General features: G+C 38.0%; 1 protein-coding gene across 1 annotated transcript in view; it reads right to left on the reverse strand.

The window, feature by feature from the left end:
- Window positions 1-25026, reverse strand: part of WDR64 (WD repeat domain 64) — a 275642-nt gene that overhangs the window by 199691 nt on the left and 50925 nt on the right. Inside the window, exons 6-8 of the mRNA XM_075554137.1 lie at window positions 23122-23232; window positions 15829-16043; window positions 8156-8290 (exon numbers count right to left, since the gene is read on the reverse strand). Coding sequence (XP_075410252.1) covers window positions 8156-8290; window positions 15829-16043; window positions 23122-23232 — 461 coding nt within the window. The remainder of the gene's footprint in view (window positions 1-8155; window positions 8291-15828; window positions 16044-23121; window positions 23233-25026) is intronic.

A 25026-nucleotide genomic window follows, 5' to 3' on the forward strand; every position in this document is an offset into this window, starting at 1 on the left:
GAATGAGGGGGATTGCATGATGGGGACCCAATGAGCACCTGTAGACAGCTGGAAATCCCTTACAGAGGGGTAGTGGGGAGGAGATGGGTCACTCAGGGTTCAGTATAGCAACAATGAAACTCAAAACATTCCTCTAGTCCTTGAACGCTTCCTCCCCTCCCAATTATCATGACCCCAATTCTACCTTGCGGACCTGGTTAGACCAGAGGATGCACAGTGGTGCAGTAGATATCTAGAAACACAGGGAATCTAGGACTGATGAACCCCTTAGGACCAGCGGTGGGAGTGGCGACACCAGGAGGGAAGGGGGTGTAGAAAGGGAGAACCGATCTTGGGGATCTATGTGTAAGCTGGAAGATGGGCAATGGGAAGGTGGGTGAGGGGAGACGCTGGGCAGTGTAAGATAAGATAAAATAATTATTTATAAACTATTAAGGGTGCAGGGGGAGCGGGGAGGGAGGGAGAGGGAAAAAAAGGAAAACAAGCTGATTCCAGGAACCCAAGTGGAAGGCAAATTTTGAGAATGAGGAGGGCAACGAATGTATAAGGGCACTTTATTCAATTGATGTATGTATGGATTGTGATAAGATTTGTATGAGCCCCAATAAAAAGATTTATTAAATTAAAAAAAAATAAAGTGGGAACCGATTACACGGACCTATATATAACCTCCTCCCTCGGGGACGGACAACAATAAAGTGGGTGAAGGGAGATGTTGGGCAGTGTAAGATATGATAAAATAATAATTTATAAATTATCAAGGGTTTTATGAGGGAGGAGGGGAGGAAGGGAAAAATGAGCTGACACTAAAGGCTCAAGTGGAAAGCAATGTTTTGAGAATGATGATGGCAGCAAATGTACAAATGTGCTTGACACAATGGATGTATATATGGATTGCGATAAAAGTTGTATGAGCCCCCAATAAAGTGATTTAAATAAATAAGAAAAAATTTTAAACGATAACAAAAAAATAAATAAAAATATGTGACAAAAAAAGAGTGAAGGGGTGGAGTATAGTCTGTCAGTGAAGTCACAGCCTCCTTGTGGGCGTGGCCTTCTTATGAGGATTCTGGGAACTTCTTTTCCATCCTGGAGCCAGGAGGCGCTCTCTTTCTGCATTCTCATTCCTGCTGTTGATACACTCAGAGAGCTGGGGAAGCAATGTGGAGACCCATGCCAACTCTGAGATGCTTCCATCGCAACTGGATCCACAAGATTTCCTACCCACCCATCTGTGATCTTCCTGCATTTGGCAACATTGCATGTGCTGTGTGAGTATAAAGAGGAATTTATGAACTAGTCTCGGATATATGGGCCAATGTCAGAACTACGGACTTGATCTAGACTGAGCTGGGATGTTTTCTCAATATACAATTGTTCTTTGATATAAAGCTTTTTCTTATACATATACAAGAGGGAACCCGTCCCCCCCCAAAACGGATTTTTTTCCCCAAAGCTTTGTATTAAAAATTTTTTTTTACAAAACAACCTTATCAAATAGAAGGATGAACTAGGAGGCAAAGGACATACAGGTCTAAATACAGGCATGTACATATGTAAATATATTTATATATAAGGATACGGAAATAGATCTATGTACATATATTTATTTGTCAAGTATTAATGCAGCAGAGGGACATTGGGCCTTCAGTCAAGTACTCTCTCAGCACAGGACTTTGTTCTAATACCTTGCATTCTGTGATGCTCACCTTCCCTGTCACGATCACTGAAAACAAAGCAGGTGCACAAGCAAATGTGGTGAAGAAAGCAGATGGTGCCCAGCTATCAAAAGATACAAAGTCTGGGGTCTTAAAGGTTTGAAGATAAAGAAGAAGCCATCTAGCTGAAAAGCATCAGAGCCCACATGGAAGAAGCACATCAGCCTGTGTGATCATGAGGTGTCGATGGGATCAGGTATCAGGCATCATAATCCAGAACAAAAACTCTTATCTATGTGAATGAGAGGGAGGCCAGAGTGGAGACCCCAAACATGTCTGTTGACACTTGGACATCCTCTAGTTTTTAATGCTTTCTCCCTCCCCGACTATCATGATCCCAATTCTACCTTACAAATCTGGCTAGATAAGACCATGTTCACTGGTGCAGATAAGAGCTTACAATACAGTGAATCCAGGACAGATAAACTCTTCAGCACCAATAATGAGAGTAGTGATACCAAGAGATGAGGGGGAAGGTAGGGAAGAAAGGGAGAATCGATCACAATGATTGGCATATAACCCCACCCCAGGAGGATGGAAAACAGAAAAGTGGGTGAAGGGAAACAGCAGTCAGTGTAAGACATGGAAAAATAATAATTTATAAATTATCAAGGGCTCATGAGGGAGGGAGAGGGGAAATGAGCTGATACACAGGGCTCAAGTAGAAGGAAAAGGTTTTGAAAATGTTGATGGTGACATGTACAAATGTGCTTGAAACAATGGATGTATGTATGGATTGTGATAAGAACTTTAAGAACTCCCAATAAAATTATTTTTAAAAACCAACCTCATCACCTTTAAAAAAAACTCTCCATTACACTTAATCTGCAATTCCAGCCTTGTAGACATTTTTCAAACTCATCTGTTTGAAAGGCTGATAGTGTTTCCCTTGTTTTTTAATTCACCTCTTCTATGTCCTCAAATCACTGTCATTTCTTGCCCTTCTTCAGTTACAGAAACAAAAAGAAGTCACACCGAGCAAGATCAGGTGAGTCAGGTGCATAGGGTAAGAGAGGCGTGCTGTTTTTTGCTCAAAAACTGGCACAGACAGATGGCTGCATGAGCAGGTGCATTGTTATGGTGGCAAAACCAGTCCCCCGCATGCAACAAATCAGGCCTTTTTTGTCAGACATTGCTACGAAATCTTTTCAAAACCTCTAAATAGAAAACTTGATTAACAGTCTGGCATGGTGGAATGAGCTCCAAATGGACTAAGCCCCTCATATTAAAAAAAAAAAAAAAGAATATCGTTTTGATCTTTGATTTCACTTGCCAAACTTTTTTGGGGTGATGTGATGATGGCATCTTCCATGAGCTTGATTGATGTTTGCTTTTGAGTCGTAAGACTAACGCCATGTCTCATCACCATTAATGACCTTGGGGGAATAAAGTCTGGGTTGCTTTGGAGCTGTTCTTTCACAACATGGCATGTTTCCACCTGATACTCTTTTTCCTGGTCAGTCAAAACCGAGGCTCAAATTTCAAAACAACCCTTCTCATTCCCAAATCTTCCATTAAAACTTGCTGCACCGAGCTCCTAGGTAGTCCAGATAACTTTCCCATCTCGTCGTGGTCCCTTGTCAGTCTTTAATCACAAGTGCACAAATTTTGTCGACATTTTCCTCCTTTCAGGAAGTTAAAGGATGTCCAGAATGAAATTTGTCATCAATCGATGTTTCACCTTTTTGAAATGATAAAAACACTCATGCGCTTGAGGTTTTCCCCTGGGGCTGTATTTGTAAGCTGGGTTCAACATCTCAACAGCGGCTGCGGCATTTTTCCTGAGCAGAAAACAAAATTTCATAGCCTCTCTTGAACTAAAGTGCTTTAACGAAAAATTCACTTTCCCAGGTGATGCCACTGGGTGCACTAACTCAGAGCAAGTTGCTTGATGCTTGCCTAGAGGGAAGAATGCATTCTATGAAAGCTCCTCCCAGTGGAGCTTTTTTCCATTTTTTGGTTGTTGTTTTTGCATGGGATACCCCCCCTTGTATGAATGTCCCTGAATTTGTTTCTCCAGTCAACCTAGCCTAACCCCCAGCAAGCACACTTTTTGGTATAAACCCTACACACACAGATATATGCATACCCTGGTTCATCACAGAAGTATTCACAACAGCAAGATTAAAACAACCTAAATGCCTGTTGGTAGGAGAATAGATAAAAAATGGCATAAATGCATAGTGGATTATTATGAATCATTAAATAACAATGATAAAATTCTGCAACAATTGACTTGAATAAATGGGACATTATGAGACCACTGATATTGAAATTATATTAAGAAAATGTTTTCATACAGTAAGAAGACAACATACAGGAAAAATAAAAACCCACCCATTTAAAATTAGGCAGAGGATAAAAACGGATAATTTACCAAAGAATACTTGCAGGTGGCTAGCAGACATATGGTTTGAAATCTTGCCTTTACAGTTGATTTTAAGCATTTAGAGGAAGTGTCATGAATTAAATTTATTTCTATTGTTCACAGTACTTAACATATATTGGCTTAATAAATATACATTGAAAAATTGTATACTTCAGTATTATAGGCTGATCGACATGACCAGTTGATAGGTTTACTGTTGTCAATGAACAATTATAATTGACCAGTTAAGAGTATTGGAAATCATGGCTGTAGTCTTATTTTGAAAATGAAAAATAATTTTGAATATTGATGTAGAATACATCATTCATCGGATCACAAGGGGTATATGCTGGGATATATTTTCATAATGTTTTCTATAAATATATGTAGTTCATGTAGTGTCAGTATAAAATCAACTTGGAGATAAAGTTTCCATCTATTTCTCAATTAAATGTCATAAATGCACTCATCTAATATGGCAGGGATGTGATCATTAGTAACTAAGTTTTACAAAAAGTAAATGAAACTTTTCAATGAATTATGCCCCACACATGCTATTTGTGGAATCATAGGATTTAGTAACAATAAATAAAATTACTTTTAATAAGCTGTGAAGAATTTGATGAGTTTTTAAATTCATTGCTTTGTAAATGTGGGGAAAATAAATTTTTCATTAAAGCTGATATTTTAAAGAAATATAAGGTAGTCATCATAGAGATGTGGTATTCAATTATTCTATTAAGCTTTCATTTTTTCATTGATTAAAATAAAAACTTTTGAATTTAAAGAAATGCTAGCTCTTTATGCATAGAGATTGCCTGTTGTTTCCTGACTTTTATCCAACAAATCATTCCCTATTTTTTCTACAATGTCTAGAAACTGAAATCAAAAATCAAATCCACTATTTTGAATTCATAGTGAACCTTTATTGGGTTTCCAAGACTTTAAATCTTTATGTGAACAGACAATCTCATCTTTCCTAGAGGGCAGTATTGACCTTGTGGTTTGCAACCCAACACTAAAGCCATAGCAGCAGGACTCCTTAGCAGTCTCTGACAGTTAGGGATCCTCAAACTATGGCCCACGGGTCACATGTGGCCCACCGAGGATATTTTTCCAGCCCGCTGGGTGTTTTTGTCCCGTTTGTTTTTTTTACTCCAAAATAAGATATGTGTAGTGTGCATAGGAATTTGTTCATTTTTAAAAACCATAGTCCGGCCCTCCAACGGGTCTGAGGGACAGTGAACTGGCCCCCTGTCTAAAACATTTGAGGATCCTTGCTTGAACTATTCCCTAACTGTAACAGGAAAACAACCAAATCCTCTGGCTAGGATTCAATTTTATTCCAACTCATTCATTCTTTATAGAGGAAAGCTAAGATTCAGGAAAAATGTGATAAAGATTAAGAAAAATAATTTTAGATGGAATGAAGAGAGTAGAGAAAGATTTTACAGTTTTATTTTAAACTCTAGTACTTTAGATAAAATTATGCTCATTTTACAACAAAGTTTGAATAATATGATTATTGTTACCTGTTATTGCAACAAATTAATCCTTATTTGTGGGAGAGCCTTTGAAAAGGACATAACTTACATATAATCTACTTTATAATAAGTTTTGTCCTCTGGAAGTTTCCTATAAATGCAACCATGCAAAATGCAGTGTTTAGTGTGTGCTTTTGTTATTTAACAATATGTCTGTGAGATTTACTCATATTGTAAAATGTATCACACATCATTTTAAAAATTGAAAGTTATAATATAATAGCAGTTTTCTAGTTATATATAAATATTTAATCAAATAGAAAATAAGACTGCATGAAATTCAAATTCACCTTTCTAAGATAAAGTCTTCTCATCCATTATACAAGCAACATAGCAATTGTGAAACAGAACATAGTTATAGGTTATTAGCAAGTTGGCCTCTACGAGTGATTTAACATTTTTCCATCAGCACTCTATTTGGAAAATATAGATATAAATAAGTCTACTTTGATTTATTGCATTAAATTACATCAATAAACAACAAAGAAGCAAAATTAATGTTAGCAGGTAACATCATATTCACACTTTGATTGTCATTCATTTTCTCCTGAAAATCTAATTAATCTTGTGCAACAAATGGAATACTTGTACTCATTCCAAAGAAAGGTGAGCTAACGGAATGCTCAAATTAAAATATCACGCTCAGAATGCTCAGAACATTATCATTCATATTGCAAGTGAAATCTTGCTGCTGAAGATCATCTAACACATGTCACAAAAGTATATTGACAGGGAGCGGCCAGAGCTTCAGTCTGGATACAGAAGAGGAAGTGGAACAAGGGATATCATTGCTGATGTCAGTTGGATCTTGATAGAAAGCAGAGGGTACCAGAAATATATTTACTTGTATTTTATTGACTACCCCAGGCAGTAACTGTGTGGATCATAATAAACCATGGGTAACCGTGAGTAGAATGGGTATTCCAGAATAACTCATTGTGCTTATGTAGAACTTGAACAAGAGAATAATGAGTGGCTTAAAATCTAGAAGGATTTTATTTGGGGTTGTATCCTTTCACCATATTTTATTCAACCTGCATGCTGAACAAATGATCAGAAAAACTGGATTATATGCATCAGAAGGGCTGCAAGGCTTACTAACAACCTGTAATATGCAGATGTCACAACTTTCTTGATGAAAGTGAAGAGGACACAAGGTACTTGCTGATGAAGATCAAGGACCTTCCGTATGGATTGAAACTCAATGTAAAGAAGACCCAAATCCTCACCACCTAGATTAATAGGTAACATCATGATAAATGCAGAAACGATTAAAATTCTCACGAATTTTGTTTTGTTTGGAGCCCCAATCATTGCTCCTGGAAGCAACAGTCAAAAGCTCCACAGTATTAGGCAAATCTGCTGTACAAGTTCCCTGCAGAGTGTTGTAAAGCAAGGTTACCTTGAAGGTTAAGGTGCACCTGACTCAAGCCACAGTATTTTCAATAGTCTCGCATGCATGTGAAAGTTGGGCATTAAATAAGAAGACCCAAGAAAAATAGGTGCATTTGAATTGTGGCCTGGAGAAGAATATTGAAAGAAAAGAAAATAAAATACCATGGGCTGTCGAAGGACAAATGTATCTCTGTTGGTAGAAGTATGGCCAGAGTGCTCTGAGATTTCATTTTACATTTACATGTTATCAAGAAAGACTAGACCTTGAAGAAGGCTATCATGCGTGGTAAAGTAGAGGCATGGTGAAAAAAAAGAAGTTCCTCAAGATGGGTTGACAGTGGCTGAACAATGGGCACAAGCGTAGGGGCATTGGTGAGGATGGCACAGACTGGGCAGTGTTTTTTCTTTTGTGCATAGGGTCACTATGAGTTGGAATCAACTCGACTGCACCTACAACAACAATAAATGGAATAGTTAACACCTGATTTCCCTAACACCTAGTTTGGAAAAACACTCTAAGGCTGCCATGGGCTGAAACATCTCAAAGTCACAGAGTGTTCATGATGTATATGTGGCAGTTCCACAATCTCCTGTCAACTTGTGAAGGGGTGGAGTCCAGCCTGTCACTCAGGTCATTGCAATGAGGCCTCTGTGTGGGCATGGCTTTCTCCTGAGGATTCTGGGAACTCCTGTCTTCCTCTCTAGAGGCGAGACACACAATCTCTCTGTTTCATCTTCCTGCTGACAAGACACATGGGGCCACTTTGATCCCAGCCAGAGCCCTGGAGCTGGAGGAGTCACGTGCAAACCCATGCCAGCACTTAGATGCTTCCACTGCCACGGGATCCACAAGATTTTCCACCCACAGGCCTGTGATCTTCTTGCATTCAGCATCATTACATGTGTTGCATGAGTCTGCAGAACTTGTAAACTGGTATCAGACATATGGGCTAATATTGGACTTACACACGTGATCTGGATATACAATTACTCTTTGAAAAACTCTCACTTACACATATATAAGTGTCTGGATTTGTTTCTCTAGTTAACCCAGACTAACCCAGTCCATAAGTATATAAGTAAACATAAGTACACAGTACATAAGTACATAAGTAAACTTTTGTACTTACAAATTGTCCTCAAGTCTCTTCAAGGAATCCAAAACCAATGAATGAACACTATCTAAGGAGCAGGATCCAAAGCAATTTAGAGCTGGGATATACCTAATTTTCATAACCCAGTCATTATGTAGCTTTCTTTTAATACTGAGAATTAAAAACAAAGAAAAAGGTTTTGTTAGTTACACTGAAACAGCATGCTGAATTTATAGCTGATGCTTCATTTTGACTTTTAATTTAAAATAATTCTGAACTGTAGTAAAGCCTGCATGTATACATCTCACATATCACATTTTAGCTGTTTTGCAAAATTTTTCATAAAATGGCGGCTATTTAAATGGAAAAACAATGTAAAATGGTAAAAATTTCCACTACAGATGCAGAATTAAAGGAATAATCTATCAAGATCCCATTCCAATATTAACCTTTTTTTAACCCATTACCATTGAGTCAATTTCAACTCATGGTGTCCGCGTGTATGTTAATATTGTTTTCACTAGCTGTGATCTTTCAGAAGTAGATTTAGTAGGGTTCTACACCCTCCTTCTGCAGCACCACTAAATGGTTCGAATCAGTAAGGTATCACTTAGCAGCCAAGTTGAAACCAAATCATTCAGACCATCCATGCCCAATTAGCCTTACTTTCATTAAAAATTTCTGAATTACTCAAATGGGTGGTTCTACTTCTTTCTGGTTTATTCAATTTATTATGAGTCAATTTATTAAAATATTTTTAAATGGCGAACTGGAAAATTTATAATTTCAGATTATTGGTGGTGAGGCTAAAGAAGCCTTCGATTATTTGCCAGGGAACTGCCCATTCAGTCACAAGACATTTGAATCAGAGGGTTGGTTTAGAAGGCACCCCTTCTGTTTCTAAGTTCATTTCTGAATCTTAAGTATCCCTTTTCACGATTTTATTTTTACTTGTGTGTAATGGTACAATTGTACTCTTCTTAACCAAGATTTATTGGTTAAGAAGATGGTTAAAAAAGATGAAGTTAAAAATCCCAATACCTAAGGAGCTTAGGTCCCAGATGAGAAACAGACATGCGTATAAGTCACTGCAGAGAAATTCTACAATATGTAACTAATGGAGTGAAAAGGATTTGTGGGGGTTGCTTTTTCCTGTGCAAGATTGTGTTGTGCTTACTCTGGGGCTCTGGAATCTGGCCATGTCTTTCTTTAATCTGTATAATATTTTCCTTATTGCCCTGCCCATTCAACACCTGTTTGGTGTCAACCTCTGGATAACTTTCGTAATGGCTTCCCTTTCGCCTTGATACATGACATTCTGCCAAATATAAAAAAAAGCTTTAAATCTATTTTCCTAGGAAATCTTTGAAAACCTAGGGTTATCGGTGAAGGAAAAGTATAAATTCTTGGTCTAGCTGCTCTTGCATAGAGTACCTCCTCTGTTTAATATTCCTGCCAGTGCCAAGTTCCCGCCGGCAGCAAAGGAACCGCCATGTCTGTACACAGATAACCCCGCCTTCTGCTTCCGTAACCACTTCGGGGCTCCTGGTCCGAGACCTTTATAATCTGTTCTCACTCCTTACTCAGGATCCAGATCTTTAGAACGTGAGTTTGGCTGGGTTGCTGCTAAAATCCTCTTTCAACCACACCGAGAGTGCCGTCTGGTCATTCCCGGGCCAGAAAATTGGTGTAAGAGTGTACATCTTAACCTCAAATAATTTAAATAATTTTAAATAATCATCCATAAGAACCAATATGAATTAACACAGACTTTACTACCAGATTGCTCAAACACCTCAAATCGTTTCTCTCTCTCTCTCTCACACACACACACACACATACACAAAATGGAAATGAAATAAAACAGAGCTTTTGACATTTTCTACCTAGTGGTACACATCTCAGTAAGGTGATTAAGACCTCAGTATTTGTCCTTAGAACATTTGAGAGTATATTATAAATTCTTGATGTTATACAGAGCAACATATCAATATTAGGCAAGTCCAATACTTTAGCGAGATTAAAGAATATCTGCTGTGTAAAGAGAAAAAAAATGAAATCAGAGTTCCAATTGTGAACACCCAGTTTGGGGCCAATGCAGAAACAGCACCGTAGACTGGACGCTGGTGTAAAGTATATACAGCTTCCTGGAGAACATTGTCCCAATTCTGCAAGGTGTTGCCACCTGGCGGGGTGGGCGATGGGAGGTGAGGGAGGTTCTGACTGTCTTTAGAAGACCATTCCATTGAACCATCAAGCCAACTGCTTCTGGAGATAGGGAACATGGTAAGACCCATGAATTCCATGACGATGGGTCCATTCCCCCACCACATTTGTTGCAAGGCAGTGCTAGGTGAAACATTTGCAGTCATCCTGCAAGTCCACAGATAATAGTTTGAGGGAGAAGCTCTGTATGAATGAAAGGTAAGTCTGTATCTAGAGTAAATGTCTATTCCATTAAGTTCCAAGCACTGCCCTTTCCATTATAGAAGTGGTCTGATGTAATCAACCTAACACCAATTTGCTGGTTAATCTCCCTGAGAAATGATCCCAAATAGAGAACCCAGTGTTGATCTCTGTTGTTGATAGATGGGTGGACACACAGTGCTGTCAGTATCTAAGTCTGCTTCGGTGAGTGGAAATCCATTTCGCTGAACCCACGCATAGCCTCGATCACTGCCACCATACTCATGGGTCCATTGTACAATGGCATAAGTGGCTGGCAAAAGCAGATGACTAGCTTCTATTGAACATGTCATCCTATCCACTTGATTGTTAAAATTTTCCTCTGCACAATTAACCCTTTGGTGAGCATTCACGTGGCACATAATTATCTTCACTATTTTGCCTCATTCAGAAAGGTCTCTACATGTACCTCTTCCCCACACCTCCTTCTCAGCAATTTTCCAATCATCCAGGCAAACCATTGGCCACAGCCTGCCTCACCAGGTACTTCCAAATTGATGTCCAAGTGTATTGCTTAAAGTCCTGTCCATCGAGAGGATTTTCCTTCACCACTGCCATCCAGAGAGGTCCGAGAAAGGGACTGTTGCTGCTTTCCACTTTTGAGTGGACATGTCATAGAGAATCATCTGTAAAGTAAGTATGAGTTTTCTCCTTTGCCAGTCACCTGACCATAAGGAACTCCATAAGGCCCCCCAAGCTACTGTAACTCTGGACTCTGGGTAGCGGCGGGTGCCGCTGCGCAGCTCACTGTTGGCCGCAGCACAACCAGAGCAGACAGGAAGTGCGAGGTCTTTTAAAATAAAACAATAAACAATAAATGTGTACCATATTCTTCTTCGTGGAAAAATAAGACATCCCCTGAAAATAAGACCTAGCAAATCTTTGGGAGCAAAAATTAATATAAGATACTGTCTTATTTGGGGGGAAACAGGATACTCCCTTCTTACTAGATCCAATCAACATACTGTCATTAAGGTAATGGACCAGTGTGGAAAGGAAAGGAGACCAAGGTCCCTGTCAACTGAATTATGACACAGTATTAATAGATCTGATATAACTCTGAGGTAGGAGGGAGAAAGTGTATTGTTGTACTTGCCCATTTAATGACCCTTTGAAAGTGGTATAGAAGCAACGACATTGGCCAGATAAATCGTTGCACACTAAGTACCAGGAGAAGTATTCATTTCCTCAAGCAATGAAACCACAACCACAATAGCAGCTGCAGTTGGAAGCACAGCCGGTTTAATTTATGACAATACATTGTAATTGTCCAAGATTCTCATTAAACTCGGCTATTTGATACATGCCAAATGGGAAAATAAAATGAAGATATACTGGTGTTAAGAAGATATTGCAAAGTCAGCCCCATAGAAGAGCTCCACATTTGTGCCCACCCAGAGAAAGGTGGCCCACAGGAATGCAGAAATAATTGAACAATATCATTAATGTCACATGTAAGAGAAATTTTTTGATGATCATTAAACAACAGTAACAGCAACAACTAGATTTAGAAGAGGGCATAACATGGGAGATATCGTTAATATCCAATGAATCTTTGATGAAAGCAGAGAATACTAGAAAAATGTTTATACTTGTGTTTTATTAACTATGAAAAGGTATTCAATTTTGTGCATCATAAAAAATGTTGGAAAGAATAGAAACTCCAGAACACTTCACTGTGCTCATGTGGAAACTGAACTTGGACCAAGAAGCAGTCTTTCAAACAAAGCAAAAGCTTAAAATCAGGAAGAGTGTGCATCAGGGTTGAAAGGAAGCTTATTAATAACCCGAGATATGCAGATGATACAACCTTGCTTGCTGTCAGTGAAGAGAAATTGAAGCACTTGCTGATGAAAATCAAGATCTGTAGCATTCAGTATGGACAATAGGTAACATTGTGGTGCATGAAGAAAGGATTGACATTGTCAGAAAATGATATTTTGATTGCATCTACAATTAGTATTCTCATGAAGCAGCAAGTCAGGAAATCAAAAGATGGATCGCATCAGAGAAATCTGCTGCGCAGGATCTCTTTACCAAGTTGAAGAGTAAAGGTATCACTTTTAGGACGAAGGTGCACTTGATCCAAGTCATGGTAGTTTCAGTTGCCTCCTACGCATCTGAAAGTTGACCATGCATAATGAAAACTGAAAAAGAATGAATACATGCGAACTGTAGTGTTGGCCAAAATATTGAATGTGCCATGGACTGCCAGAAGAATAAATAAATCGATCTTGGAAGAAGCACAGCCAGAACGCTCATTAGAAGGAAAAGTGGGAATATTTTGCCTTACATAGTTTGGACATGTTATCGGGAGAAACCAGAGGGTCAGTGAAAAAGAGGAATTGACATGGGGGCCACGACAATGGACTGAAACATAGCAACAACCATAATGATGGTGCAGGATGGAGAACTGTTTATTTTTGTTGTACGCATGGCTGCTGTTAGAACAGATTCAACGGCATCTAACAACAACAATGTGTGGGAACACAACTCCTACATCCTTCAAGACTAGATGGTGGCACTAATCTCTGCAATTGCGGGAATGCGGCATTGCTTTTGGTTTCCTAGGTGGAGGTAGTTCTAACAACATTCACTTGACTTTTCCTACCATAAAAGGCCTTATTTCACATGTCAGGGACCCAATTTGGAGGTTCTACATTTGCTGAGTATGTTTATTCCAATGATGAATCCTAAAACTGTGAAAATAACTATGGGATTCATTGGTGGACCCATTGTGAGTTGAAGCTGAGTCAAGACACCATGAATATTTTGACTTTACTCTGACTGATGGGCCTTCGAATAATTTCTGAGCTCCTGAGATTAGTGTCTAGGGATCCATGAAACATCTGATGATTTCTATTTCCCCAATGATGACTCTTTGGGGTGATCTAAAAGAACTTAGATCCCCTTTAAGGAAGGGCGGGAGAGACTAATAGTATAAACTCTTGGTGCTGTGATTACGTCCTTCCTCAAATGGTTTTAGGTTTGTTAATCCATTCAGGTCTGGAAACTGAGAGACTATGACTCTCTATTCTGACGATGTAAATTAGATTGCTGTTCCTCTGACGTGACCTAGAATTCTTCCACTTGAACAGATCATGTAACTATGTAGTAGATTTCCTATCTATTTAACTCCTAGGGAGCGCTGAAGTCCATAGCACCATGCGTCCATAGATGTCAGACTATTGTGATTACTACTCTGACTTTACAGAGGTATGACAACCATACCTACCATGTCCCAACAATTGAGAGCAGCCACTTGGCCCCTGCCATCAAAGGCCCCATCAGCCCCATTGTAGTTAAGTGTTTTAATTCAATTAGGGCAGGTCCCACTGCCAATTCTGATTTACATAAAATAAAAATCATAACTGTCTTCATAGATGCTGGGATTCCCTTCACAAATTTGTTCCTTGTTGTTGTGGTAAAAGTTGTGGGTGTTCAATATATGGGTCTTTCAGCCTATTCTGATAAACCCACTCTAACATGACAATTTTCCTAAGCCTGTAGAAACCTTATTTTCCAGTATACCAAGGTCCGGTACTTCAACATGACAAATTGTAGACTATCTATGCTTCAATAAAACCAAGCAAATAAAAATTATTGATCATTTCTAAACCTCTTGAGCTAAAATATTTCATGGAGAAACTGTGCTTGTTGGGCCCATGTCAACAAAATCCAACTGATCCAACCTCAGCTTCCTTGCATCATGGTTCCACAGCCTCAGGGACTATTCCCACACATATTCTCCAGGTTTCTTTCCAGCAGTTCTTTAGGAGTCCAGTGTTCCTTTTCCTAGGTCACCATTTGTTCTAAAAACAATAATGGGTGGTGAGGGAGTTTCCTAGGATAAACGGAATTTCTTCTAAGGCATTTGCCTTAATTGGTGCTCCAGACAATGTTCCAGGTGTCATGTCAACATGCACAGTTGGGTTAATCTCCTTAAATGTGGATGAATGAGACAATTGTTTTACCGATGATAGATTTGCAGGCAAGGGGGGTGTAATCTCTTCAGGTGGAAGTGGTGGTGTTCGTTGAAGGGATTAGATAGAGTTTAGTGACCCAAGGTCCCCATATTACTTACTGTCTGTTCATATGTCCCCACCCAAAGTTTTAGGACTCCATTTCTTCCCAGTCAGTGCCCAAACTTTCACATGAGACATCATTTGATTTTCGGCATGCAGCTGACATTGTAAGTCATTCACTCTGACAATTAGACCCTGGGTTTTCATTTTCGGTCACATCAGTTCTGTTCCTCAAAGAAATAAAACTTTCTCCCAAGACACAAGCAGAAACTTTTTGTTTGTTTTTTTTAATACAGTGCTTGTGCTGTCAACCCAAACACCTGAGCTCATCTTTTCCCCTTTACCACTCTGTCTACTGCAACTAGTACCACCCAACCAGCTTCCCTATACTTATCCCGACAAAACTGCAGGGAAAAATCAAACACATGATCATCCAGAGCCTTGCTTCTCAGAAATACATCCTAGGTTGGTGGTGATGTTTTGCGCATTATCATTGCCAGTTTACCCCGTGGATTAACAACACTCTATTTACTAGTCAAGGAAGAGCATATGGAGGCAGAGTGATCAGTGGCCACACAACTAATCATCCTTGAGAAACAATTCAGAAAACTCAAGCAAGCCTTTCCACAGCATTCCTTTATTTTGGAATCAGGCTCCTACCCTGATAAAATTGTATTTCACTTGAATGATCAGGGCTGTGATCTGAATAAGGGTGCAGTATACTATAATAATCTTCTTACAACTGATGGTTCATACGGAAGTGATTACATTGTGTTACATCACATCACGTGGAATGTATGGCCTTTGCCTTTTGTTCTCTAGATGCATTGTTATTTGGACTATAAGACCTGTTGAAGTATATTAACCCATTGCCTGTTATATTTGTTATAAAATTTTATCCTAATTTGTTACTTTACAAATATTATAATTTCATTTGCTCTCAGAAACCCTATGTCCTATATAGCTCTTCTACTATGTCCTATGGGGTCATTATGAGTTGCAGTCAACAACAATAGCAGTGTCTTGGTTTGATGTCCAAACATATTATATATATATATATATATATATATATATATATATATATATATATATAAATTTTCTTTGCATTCTGCATACACTCCTTTTGCACTGGGATTATTTTAAAATATTTTCATTCTAGTAAATAGTCACATACCCCATACTACTAAAATAGCTGAAGGACATATACAATATTCTTACCTTTTGAAATTCTTTGAATCTAAGACCTGATTTTGAAACTTTTTTTTGGTTTTTGCCTGCTTTAGTCCGAAGTCATCACTATTTACTGTGAATCTATTGACGAAGCCACCATCATCTCCCAAGAGGATGTCATCTCGGCAGACCTGGTCTGGCAGCGGCACAACACAAACACAGAGCAGGCAGTGATCCATGGGCTTTATAACAAAATAGTTTTCCTGGAAAGAGAAGAATATTTACATTGAGTTGTTACTGTGCTTTATTTTCATTGAGTTGTTACTTTGCTTTATTTTCATTGAGTTGTTACTGTGCTTTATTTTCATTGAGTTGTTACTTTGCTTTATTTTCATTGAGTTGTTACTTTGCTTTATTTTCATTGAGTTGTTACTTTGCTTTATTTTCATTGAGTTGTTACTGTGCTTTATTTTCACTGAGTTGTTACTTTGCTTTATTTTCATTGAGTTGTTACTGTGCTTTATTTTCATTGAGTTGTTACTGTGCTTTATTTTCATTGAGTTGTTACTGTGCTTTATTTTCATTGAGTTGTTACTGTGCTTTATTTTCATTGAGTTGTTACTTTGCTTTATTTTCATTGAGTTGTTACTTTGCTTTATTTTCATTGAGTTGTTACTGTGCTTTATTTTCATTGAGTTGTTACTGTGCTTTGTTTAGTAAATATTGTCCCTGTTATTTGAAGTCCAGCTTGCATTGAAGGTAGTAGCAAAAAACAAGGTTGCAGGAATTTTCAAAATACCAATTGAAAAATGCCAACCATCTAATGAAGCACCAAAAGCATTCACTCATCTATAGCAAGAAAGTTGGAAGATGCTACCTGGTCAGCACTGGAAGGGATCCACATTGGTGCCCATTCCAAAGGAAAGTGACCCAACACAATGTGGAAATTGTTTAACATCATTAATATCACACTCCAGTAAAATTCTGCTGAAAATAATTCAAAAATAACTACAGCAGAATATTGACAGATGGCTTCCAGAAATTCAAGTCAGATATAGAAATGGACGTAGAACAAGGGATACAATTGCTCATATAAGTCGAAGCTTGGCTCAAAGCAGAATGCTAGAATGATATATACTTGTGTTTTATTGACTAGGCAAAGGTATTGAATTATGTGGACCATAAGAAACTATGGATCATATTGAGAAGAATAGGAATTCCAGAGCAGTTCACTGTGCTCATGTGGAGCCTGTCCATGAAACAAGATGCGCTCCTTTGAACAGTTTAAGGAAATACCCTTTGGTTTAAAAATCAGGGTAGGTGTGCATTAGCATTGTATCCTTTCACCATGCTTGCTTAGTCTGTTTGCTCAGCAAATTATCTGAGAAGCTGTACTATATGAATAAGAATGAGACATCAGGATCAGAAAGAGGCACATTAGCAACCTACAATATGCAGATGACCCAGCTTTGTTTTTTGATAGCAAAGAGAACTAGAAGTCCTTGTCGATGATTATCAAACACTACAACCTTCAGTATGGATAGCAAAATCAATGTAAAGAAAACAAAAATCCTCACAAGTAAACCAACAGACAACAGCATGATAAACAGAACAAAGATCTAACCATTCAGAGATTTCATTTTGTTTGGGCCCACAATCAATATTCATGGAGGCAGCAGTCAAGAAGTCAAGTGACTTAATGAATTGGTCAGGTTTGCTGCCCAAGAACTCCTTAAAGTGTTGAAGAGCAAGGACCTTACTTTGAAGACTAGGGTGTGCCTCACCGAAGCCATATTTCAATTGCCTCACATGCATGTGAAGGTTGGACAATGACCAGGGAAGACTGGATCAGAGAAAGGCTCATTAAAAACCTGTGGTATGCTTGCTTGCTGGAAATCAAGCACTTGGACTTGAAGCACTTGCTGATAAAAGTCATACTTCAGATTACAGAATGGATCACAATCCTGTGTAAACCCAAATCCTCACTAATAGACCAATAGGCAGTATCATGGTGAGTGAAGAAAATATTGACATTGTCAAGTCTTCATTTTACTTGAATCAAGGGTCAAGGAAGTAGTAGGCAAGAAATCAACAGCATAATGCATTAGTATCTGCTGAATAAGACCGATTTAAAGTGCTCAAGAGCAAGGATGTCATTTTGAGGACTAAGGTATGCCTGACCCAGGCCATGGTCTTTCAATCACATTATATGTGTGTGAAAGTTGGAAAGTTCTAGTACTACTAACTTAAAATTTTTTATCTTCTTTTGTATTATTTGCATACTAAAAGCTATATGCCTATTCTGAGATAGGTTTTGGTTGTTATTTGTATTAAGTCGATTTCATTATATGGTATCATAGGGAATATTGGAGAAGAATTGATGTAGTTGAATAATGTTGTTGGCAAAACACAAACAAACCCACAAACCTGAAAACATTTGTTAGAAGAAGAAAGAACTCCTGTGTTATAAGAAATAGAGTCAGAATATTCCAGAAAGGTAAGGAAAGTGAAACTGCACCTCAAGTACTTTGGATGGATCAGGAGAGGCTATTCCCTAAAGATGGGCATTATGTTTGATAAAGTAAGGACTTTTCAAAAAAGAGGAAAGCACTCCACAGGATGGATTAACTTGGTGGCTGCAACAATGGACTCAAACAACAATTTGAAGGATGTTCATGACCGGGCAGTGTTTTGTCCTATTACGCATATGGCCCCTGTGTATTGGAACTGACTTGGTGTCACTTAGCAAAAGCACACTGTATCTCAGTAGCATTTAAACAGCGGTATCTTAGCTGTAAAGTTGTTCATTTGAACTCAAGCAGAAATCTCTCAGGAGATAGCTCTGGACATCTGATCCCAAAAGGGCACACCTTTGAAGCCCTGATGAAGTAAAGTTCTACTCTGCACCCATGGGGTTACCATATGATGAAATCAACTTAATATAATTAACAACCCAAACCTAACTCAAAATAGGCATATAGTTTTTAGTATGCACGTAATATCAAAGAAGATAAAAAATTTAAAAGCTAGTAGTGCCAAAAATCCAAATAAAGAAAAGTAATGGGAAAATCATACATAATAAAGAATGCATAAAGGCCATGGGTTTAGTGCATTAAAGTTGATCGAGTGTTTATTTTTTTATGAATTATTGACAGAGGGAAATATATATATATATCATAAGTTCTGTGATTCACAGAAGATGTATTTAAGGATAATCAAGAAAGTAGCTCAGATAAGAGAAAGTATTTACCAGGTCGTCATAAAGAAGAAATTGTAACCCTGTGAACGATGTCCTCAAAAACAGCCTTAGAGTAAATTCAGGAATTGTGGCATTGGAAGAAGGCAGTGGTGAAGATTGCTAAAAAGGCAAAAACAAACCAAACTCTATCGAGTTGATTGTAACTCATAGTGACCATATAAGACAGGCTCATCTGCCTCTGTGGGTTTCCAGTCTATAACTCTTTATGGCAGTAGATAGCTTCAACTTTCTCCTACAGAGCAGCGAGTAGGTTTGAAATTGATGACCAACTGGTTCGCAGCCCAATGCATAATCACTGCACACCAAGAATCCTGCTAGAAGGCAAGAGAACACTGGGGGATATGCAGAATTCATGCTCAGGAGGTTGGTGAATACAAATCAGAAGTGTATATAGTAATGAGAAGAGGCAAAATCAAGGTATTACCTGTGTTCTTGGCATTTCCTGATCTACTGAGGAGATTGTGATCCATTTACCTAATACAGTGGAAGAGAAACCATTTGGGGAGAAGGGAATGATTGAAGTTAAAAAAGAAGTCAGTTTTAGATATGTTGAACAAGACACAGTTTTGGACTTTGTGTTGCTACCATTCTAAATAATTTTCTTTACCGACTGTTTAATACACTACAGTTCAAATTTAAATAAAAAAATGAAATAATGGGGCATGTGCTTGGGAAAATAACTAGAGTCATGCACCGATGCTGTTTTAGATTCTACACTCAGAAAAGGCCACTATGAAGAGGTGATCTTTCATTTAGACTCTGAATTAGGTGAGTAAGATAGGAAAGAGGTTGAGAAGGAAGGGCCTAAGGAAGAGGTTAATGCCAAAAAATAGAGAGGGAAAGCCAAGTTCCATGTGGAGACGGAAAGGTTGGGGACACATAGAAGGATATTTATTTCATTTTCAGGGAAAGAAATGGAGGAAGGAAGGAAGGAGAGGAAGAAGGAAGAAAGAAAGATAGTAGATAACCAGGCTATTCACACCACTCAACTACAGCCAGAGGGGATTTACGGGAAGCTTAATCCATGGGGGAGGGAAGACCCTGCAAATAGATTTTGGGCTTCAATAGTTTTTAAACTCTGAAAACATTCCCTCCTTCAGATTTGGACTACCGTATATACTCGTGTATACGCCAAGTTATTCAGCACAAAAAATGTGCTGAAAAACTGGGGTTCGGCTTATACATGGGTCAGTGGCATGAATGGATGTCATCTGGTCAAGCCCAACTAGCAAAAGGAGGAAATCTCATGAAGCCTGACATAGAGTTAATAGCAAAGTTCGAGATGCATGGGAAGACATTCCAGAAGACATGGTGCGACGTGCCTTCCAGAAATGTAGTATTAGTAATGCTTTGGATGGCAGTGAAGACTGCGCTTTGTATGAAAATGACAACAGTGATGGTGATGACGGCGATCTCAGTGAGGACAGCGTCTATGATGACCTCACACTAGCTGAAGCTCTGCATTGGGATACAGATGATGATGAGGAATCAGTTTTGAAGGATTTTAACTCTTTACATTTTAGCTTGGTTGCTGATCGAGCTCAGGGAATAGTACTCTTAAGGTATCATTGTTGATACCTTATTGTTTTTGTTGAACCTATTTTCGATTTACTGTGCTGGTTTACTAATGTTAAATGACTTGTTCATTTATTTATGTTTTTTTGTTTAAAATAAATATTTAAATACATTACCCCACTGATGTCTCAATTTTTAGGAATTCTTTTTCATTTGTTTTGATTATTGAAACTCACCAATAGCTTCTGCATTTTCCACCCTAAGCTTATACTCAAGTCAATCAGTTTTTCTGGTTTCCCAGGTAATAATTAGGTACCTCGGCTTATACTTGGGTTGGCTTATATTCAAGTATATATGGTATATATTTTATACTCCTTGGATAACACGGGCTAGTGTGCTTCTTCCATGTGGACTCGGTTGATGCTTCAGGTAGATGGTTGCTTGTTTTAAGATAAGCCTTTAAGACCCCAGATGCTATTCTTTTTTATTTTAATCACTTTATTAAGGGCTCATACAACTCTTATCACAATCCACACATACATCAATTGTTTAAAGCACATTTGTACATTCGTTGCCCTCATCATTTTCAAAACATTTGCTCTCCACTTAAGCTCCTGACATCAGGTCCTCATTTTTTCTCCTCTCTCCCCACTCCCCTATCCCTCATGAACACTTGGTAATTTATAAATTATTATTTTGTCATATCTTGCCTCTCCGACATCTCCCTTCACCCCCTTTTCTGTTGTCCATTCCCCAGGGAGGAAGTTATATGTAGATCCCTGTAATCAGTTCTCAATTTCCACCCCACCCTCCCACTATGGTCTCTCTCACCATTCTTTTTGATAGCTGGGGACCCTTCAGTTTCTTCTCTACACTTGGCTCTAGTACCTACGTCTTCTCAGTAATTTGTTCATGAGGGTGAGCATCAAGCAGGGACATGCCACTAAGAATTAAATAACCTTGTTATCAGACACAAATCATTGTCAAGTTGATTATGGCAGATGTAGTTAGATTAAAACGTAGTATCTTATCATTTTATCTCTCTTTGGCCCCATTTTACAGTTGTTTCAGTTTGTTTTTAAATGTGCAGTGGATTAAGCCTCCGGCAAATTCTCTCTAATTTTTGACCAGAGATATTAATAGCCTTGCTGTTATGCAGAGTGCATTGGAGAATGGATTTAACACCTTATCATTTTCTCTCCCATTTGACCTATTTAAAATTTGTTCACCTTTTTAATATTTTTCATTTCTTTTTGATTGAGGTTTTTCCCTGTTTTACTTTGCTGTTGTTAATTTTCTGTAGTTTGGGTTTTGTATGTTTTTCTGCATATAAATTCCATGATAGGTAAATCTATAGAGAAAGTAACTGGATTCATGGTCTCTTGATAGTATGGCAGGGGAGATTGGGAGCTCATAATAATGAGTATAAGAAAGAAGAAACTTTTCTAAAATTGATTGTGGTGATGAATGTACAACTTTTTAAAATAAGATTGAATTGTATGATATGTGAATTATATGCAAATAAAAATGTTTTAAAAGATACAGTAGAAGTGTATTTCTACATAAATTTACATATAGAAGAATTAGAACTTAACCGAATGCAAGCGTATTGAACTGTTTTCTCAGGAAAATAGAAACAAAGCCATTAGAAGAGAGGCGGGGGGGGGTGGGCGAGAAGAGAAATGAAGATTTGCAATACTCCAGAGGACTCAGATAGCAGCAGCCTGACAAGGAGAAACGACTGACAGAAAGCACTGAGAACTCAGTGGCGTTTACAGATCATTAGTGTGTGGAACCTGATGCCACACTGTGTTGTTTTGCGTGTTTCACTAACACTGATCGACTACGGTGAGTAACAGAAGGAACACAGCCTCTACATAGGACAAGAGTTTGGAAATACGGAGAATGAGGGTTGAAGATAACCTCATCCGAGCTATTCCACAAAGTATGTTGTATGAGAGAAAAAGTAAGGAGTGATGACTGGAAGACAGGGCTTCAAGGAACTAGAAGTTCCTATAGAACTGAAAAGCAAGCGTGAAAGAGAGCTGGGAGAAATATTGCAATCAAAATGTAAGACGTTAGAGTTTACGGCTTTAGACTTCAATAAAGCCTTCGGGAATGCAAGTCATGAAAGGAATGAACACTAATACCCACCCCTTTTAAGCAGAATTAAGCACTTGATTTGAAGATTCTTTTTTGATGAAATTAAAGTGGGCTGAAGAGAAGGCTTTGGACCTGATAACATGAGCATATTCAGATACATATTATTTGGAATCAGAGAAGGGTATAAAAGGGGGAAAGAATTGGCCCCTTTCCTTAAAATAACAAAAAGAAAGCAATTAATACATGCACTAAATTCAAAAGGTCTTCATTTTCAATTAGATTTGTACAATATCAGTGCTGAACTTGGTTGGATTTGAACTTAATAGATAAATTAAGGTTTACTAAATTAAATCTTTTAATTTCATATATGAAAAGGTGATGTTCAAATGAAAAGGTGAATTGCTCAAATCCTACCGGGTTTTGAAACTATTTCATTTCTTTGAATATTTCTCTTGTCAGAGTACCTGACTGTTCCCTTGAGCTTTATGATCCCAGACAATAATGGTCCTTTCGGTAGTGGCAACAATTCGCTTCAATTGGAAGAGGTAATCACATCCTGTAATCCAGGAAGTATCCTTAAAAAACAAAAACAAAACAGAGTTAGTGTATAGAAGTGGCGGATGAGTCATGTGTATCTTTCTATCACATGATGCTGTTAGTGATTAAAGTATTAAAGGCTATTTACCTGTTTAAAAACCCGTTTGCTCCTTTCTTCACAGAGAAATCTCACCATGTATTCCTTTTGATGTCTTGAAGAAAGTTAGGCTTCGTTTCCCCTCTCATTCTTCCCCTGCATTTCTCAGTACCTTCAAATGGTCCATAGTACCATTCCCCAGAAAACCATGACAGCTGGCAAATCAGCCTTTTTGTGCATTCTTCACTCATGCAGGTTCACTTCTTCACATACCCCCAGAGAAACAAGATCTATGACAATGATGAAGATAGTTCTCTGACCTCATCCCTAAGCCTATCATTTTTATCTGGAAAAGAGTTTAGTGATTCTCTAGTTTATGGTTATAAAGTTTGTTTTGTGATTTGCTCAAAGTCACTAGCTGGCAGAGGTAGTCTACAAAACACTACTCTATAGGAGTAATAGCTTTCATTTATTAAGTTTTTGTGGTGCCAGAAACTGCAAAATATAATCCAAGCATCTCCTTGAATCTTTTTTTAAAAAACCATTTTATTAGGGGCTCATACAACTCTTATCACAATCCATACATATACATACATCAATTGTATAAACACATCTGTACATTCTTTGCCCTAATCATTTTCTTTTTTTACATTTTATTAGGGGCTCATACAACTCTTATCACAATCCATACATATACATACATCAATTGTATAAAGCACATCTGTACATTCTTTGCCCTAATCATTTTCAAAGCATTTGCTCTACACTTAAGCCCTTTGCATCAGGTCCTCTTTTTATCCCCCTTCCTCCCCTCTCCCCTCTTCCTCATGAGCCCTTGATAATTTATAGATTGTTATTTTGTCATATCTTGCCCTATCTGGAGTCTCCCTTCACCCCCTTCTCTGCTGTCCATCTCCCAGGGAGGAGGTCACATGTGGATCCTTGTAATCAGTTTCCCTTTTCCAACCCACTCATGAAAACATTACTGAAGATATGGGTGCTATAGTAAAGTGTGATGAAGAAATGAGGTCTTAATGGGGTTTTTTCTCTTTCTTTCAAACAAGCAGCAATCTAAGTGAGACAGCATCTAAGCCCTCATGGAAGAAACACATTAACCAGTGAGAGCCAAGGGTTTTGAATAAATATTATAATCCAAATCTAAAGAAGGAATGGTATCAGAGTTTAAATTATGAACACTTGGGTTTTCAGAAGACTGTGAATGACATTGAAATCCCAAAATCCATTTGCAGGGTCCACATATGGAGTTGGTGTCTGGGAAATCCCCTCTGACCATAGACCAGGGATGTGAGTAGTCTTGGCATTAGACAGATAGCAAATGTCAAGTTGATTACGACAGACATAGTTAGATTAAAATGTAATGCCTTATTGTTTGAGCTACCTTTTGGCTCATTTAAAAAATGTTTCATTTTTAAAAAGGTATCTTTTAAATCCATTTTTCCAAAATATTTAAATTTAGTATAATTCTAAAAATATCTAGCAAAATATCTAACAACGATAAGTATGAGAGATAAGAAAATGTCCTGATATTAATTTTGGTAATGATTGTAAACTCTTCTTAATATGATTGAACTATTAAATTACATGATTTTTAATTATACATCAATAAGACTATTAAAAAAGAAAGAAAAAGACAGAAACAGAGGCTCAAAAGCTTACAGAAAAACTAGCAAACCTCTGCGAGGGAGCTTCATATTCACCTTTGGATATCAATGAA

The sequence above is a fragment of the Tenrec ecaudatus genome, chromosome 7 (genome assembly GCF_050624435.1).
Source record: "Tenrec ecaudatus isolate mTenEca1 chromosome 7, mTenEca1.hap1, whole genome shotgun sequence".
NCBI lineage: Eukaryota > Metazoa > Chordata > Mammalia > Afrosoricida > Tenrecidae > Tenrec > Tenrec ecaudatus.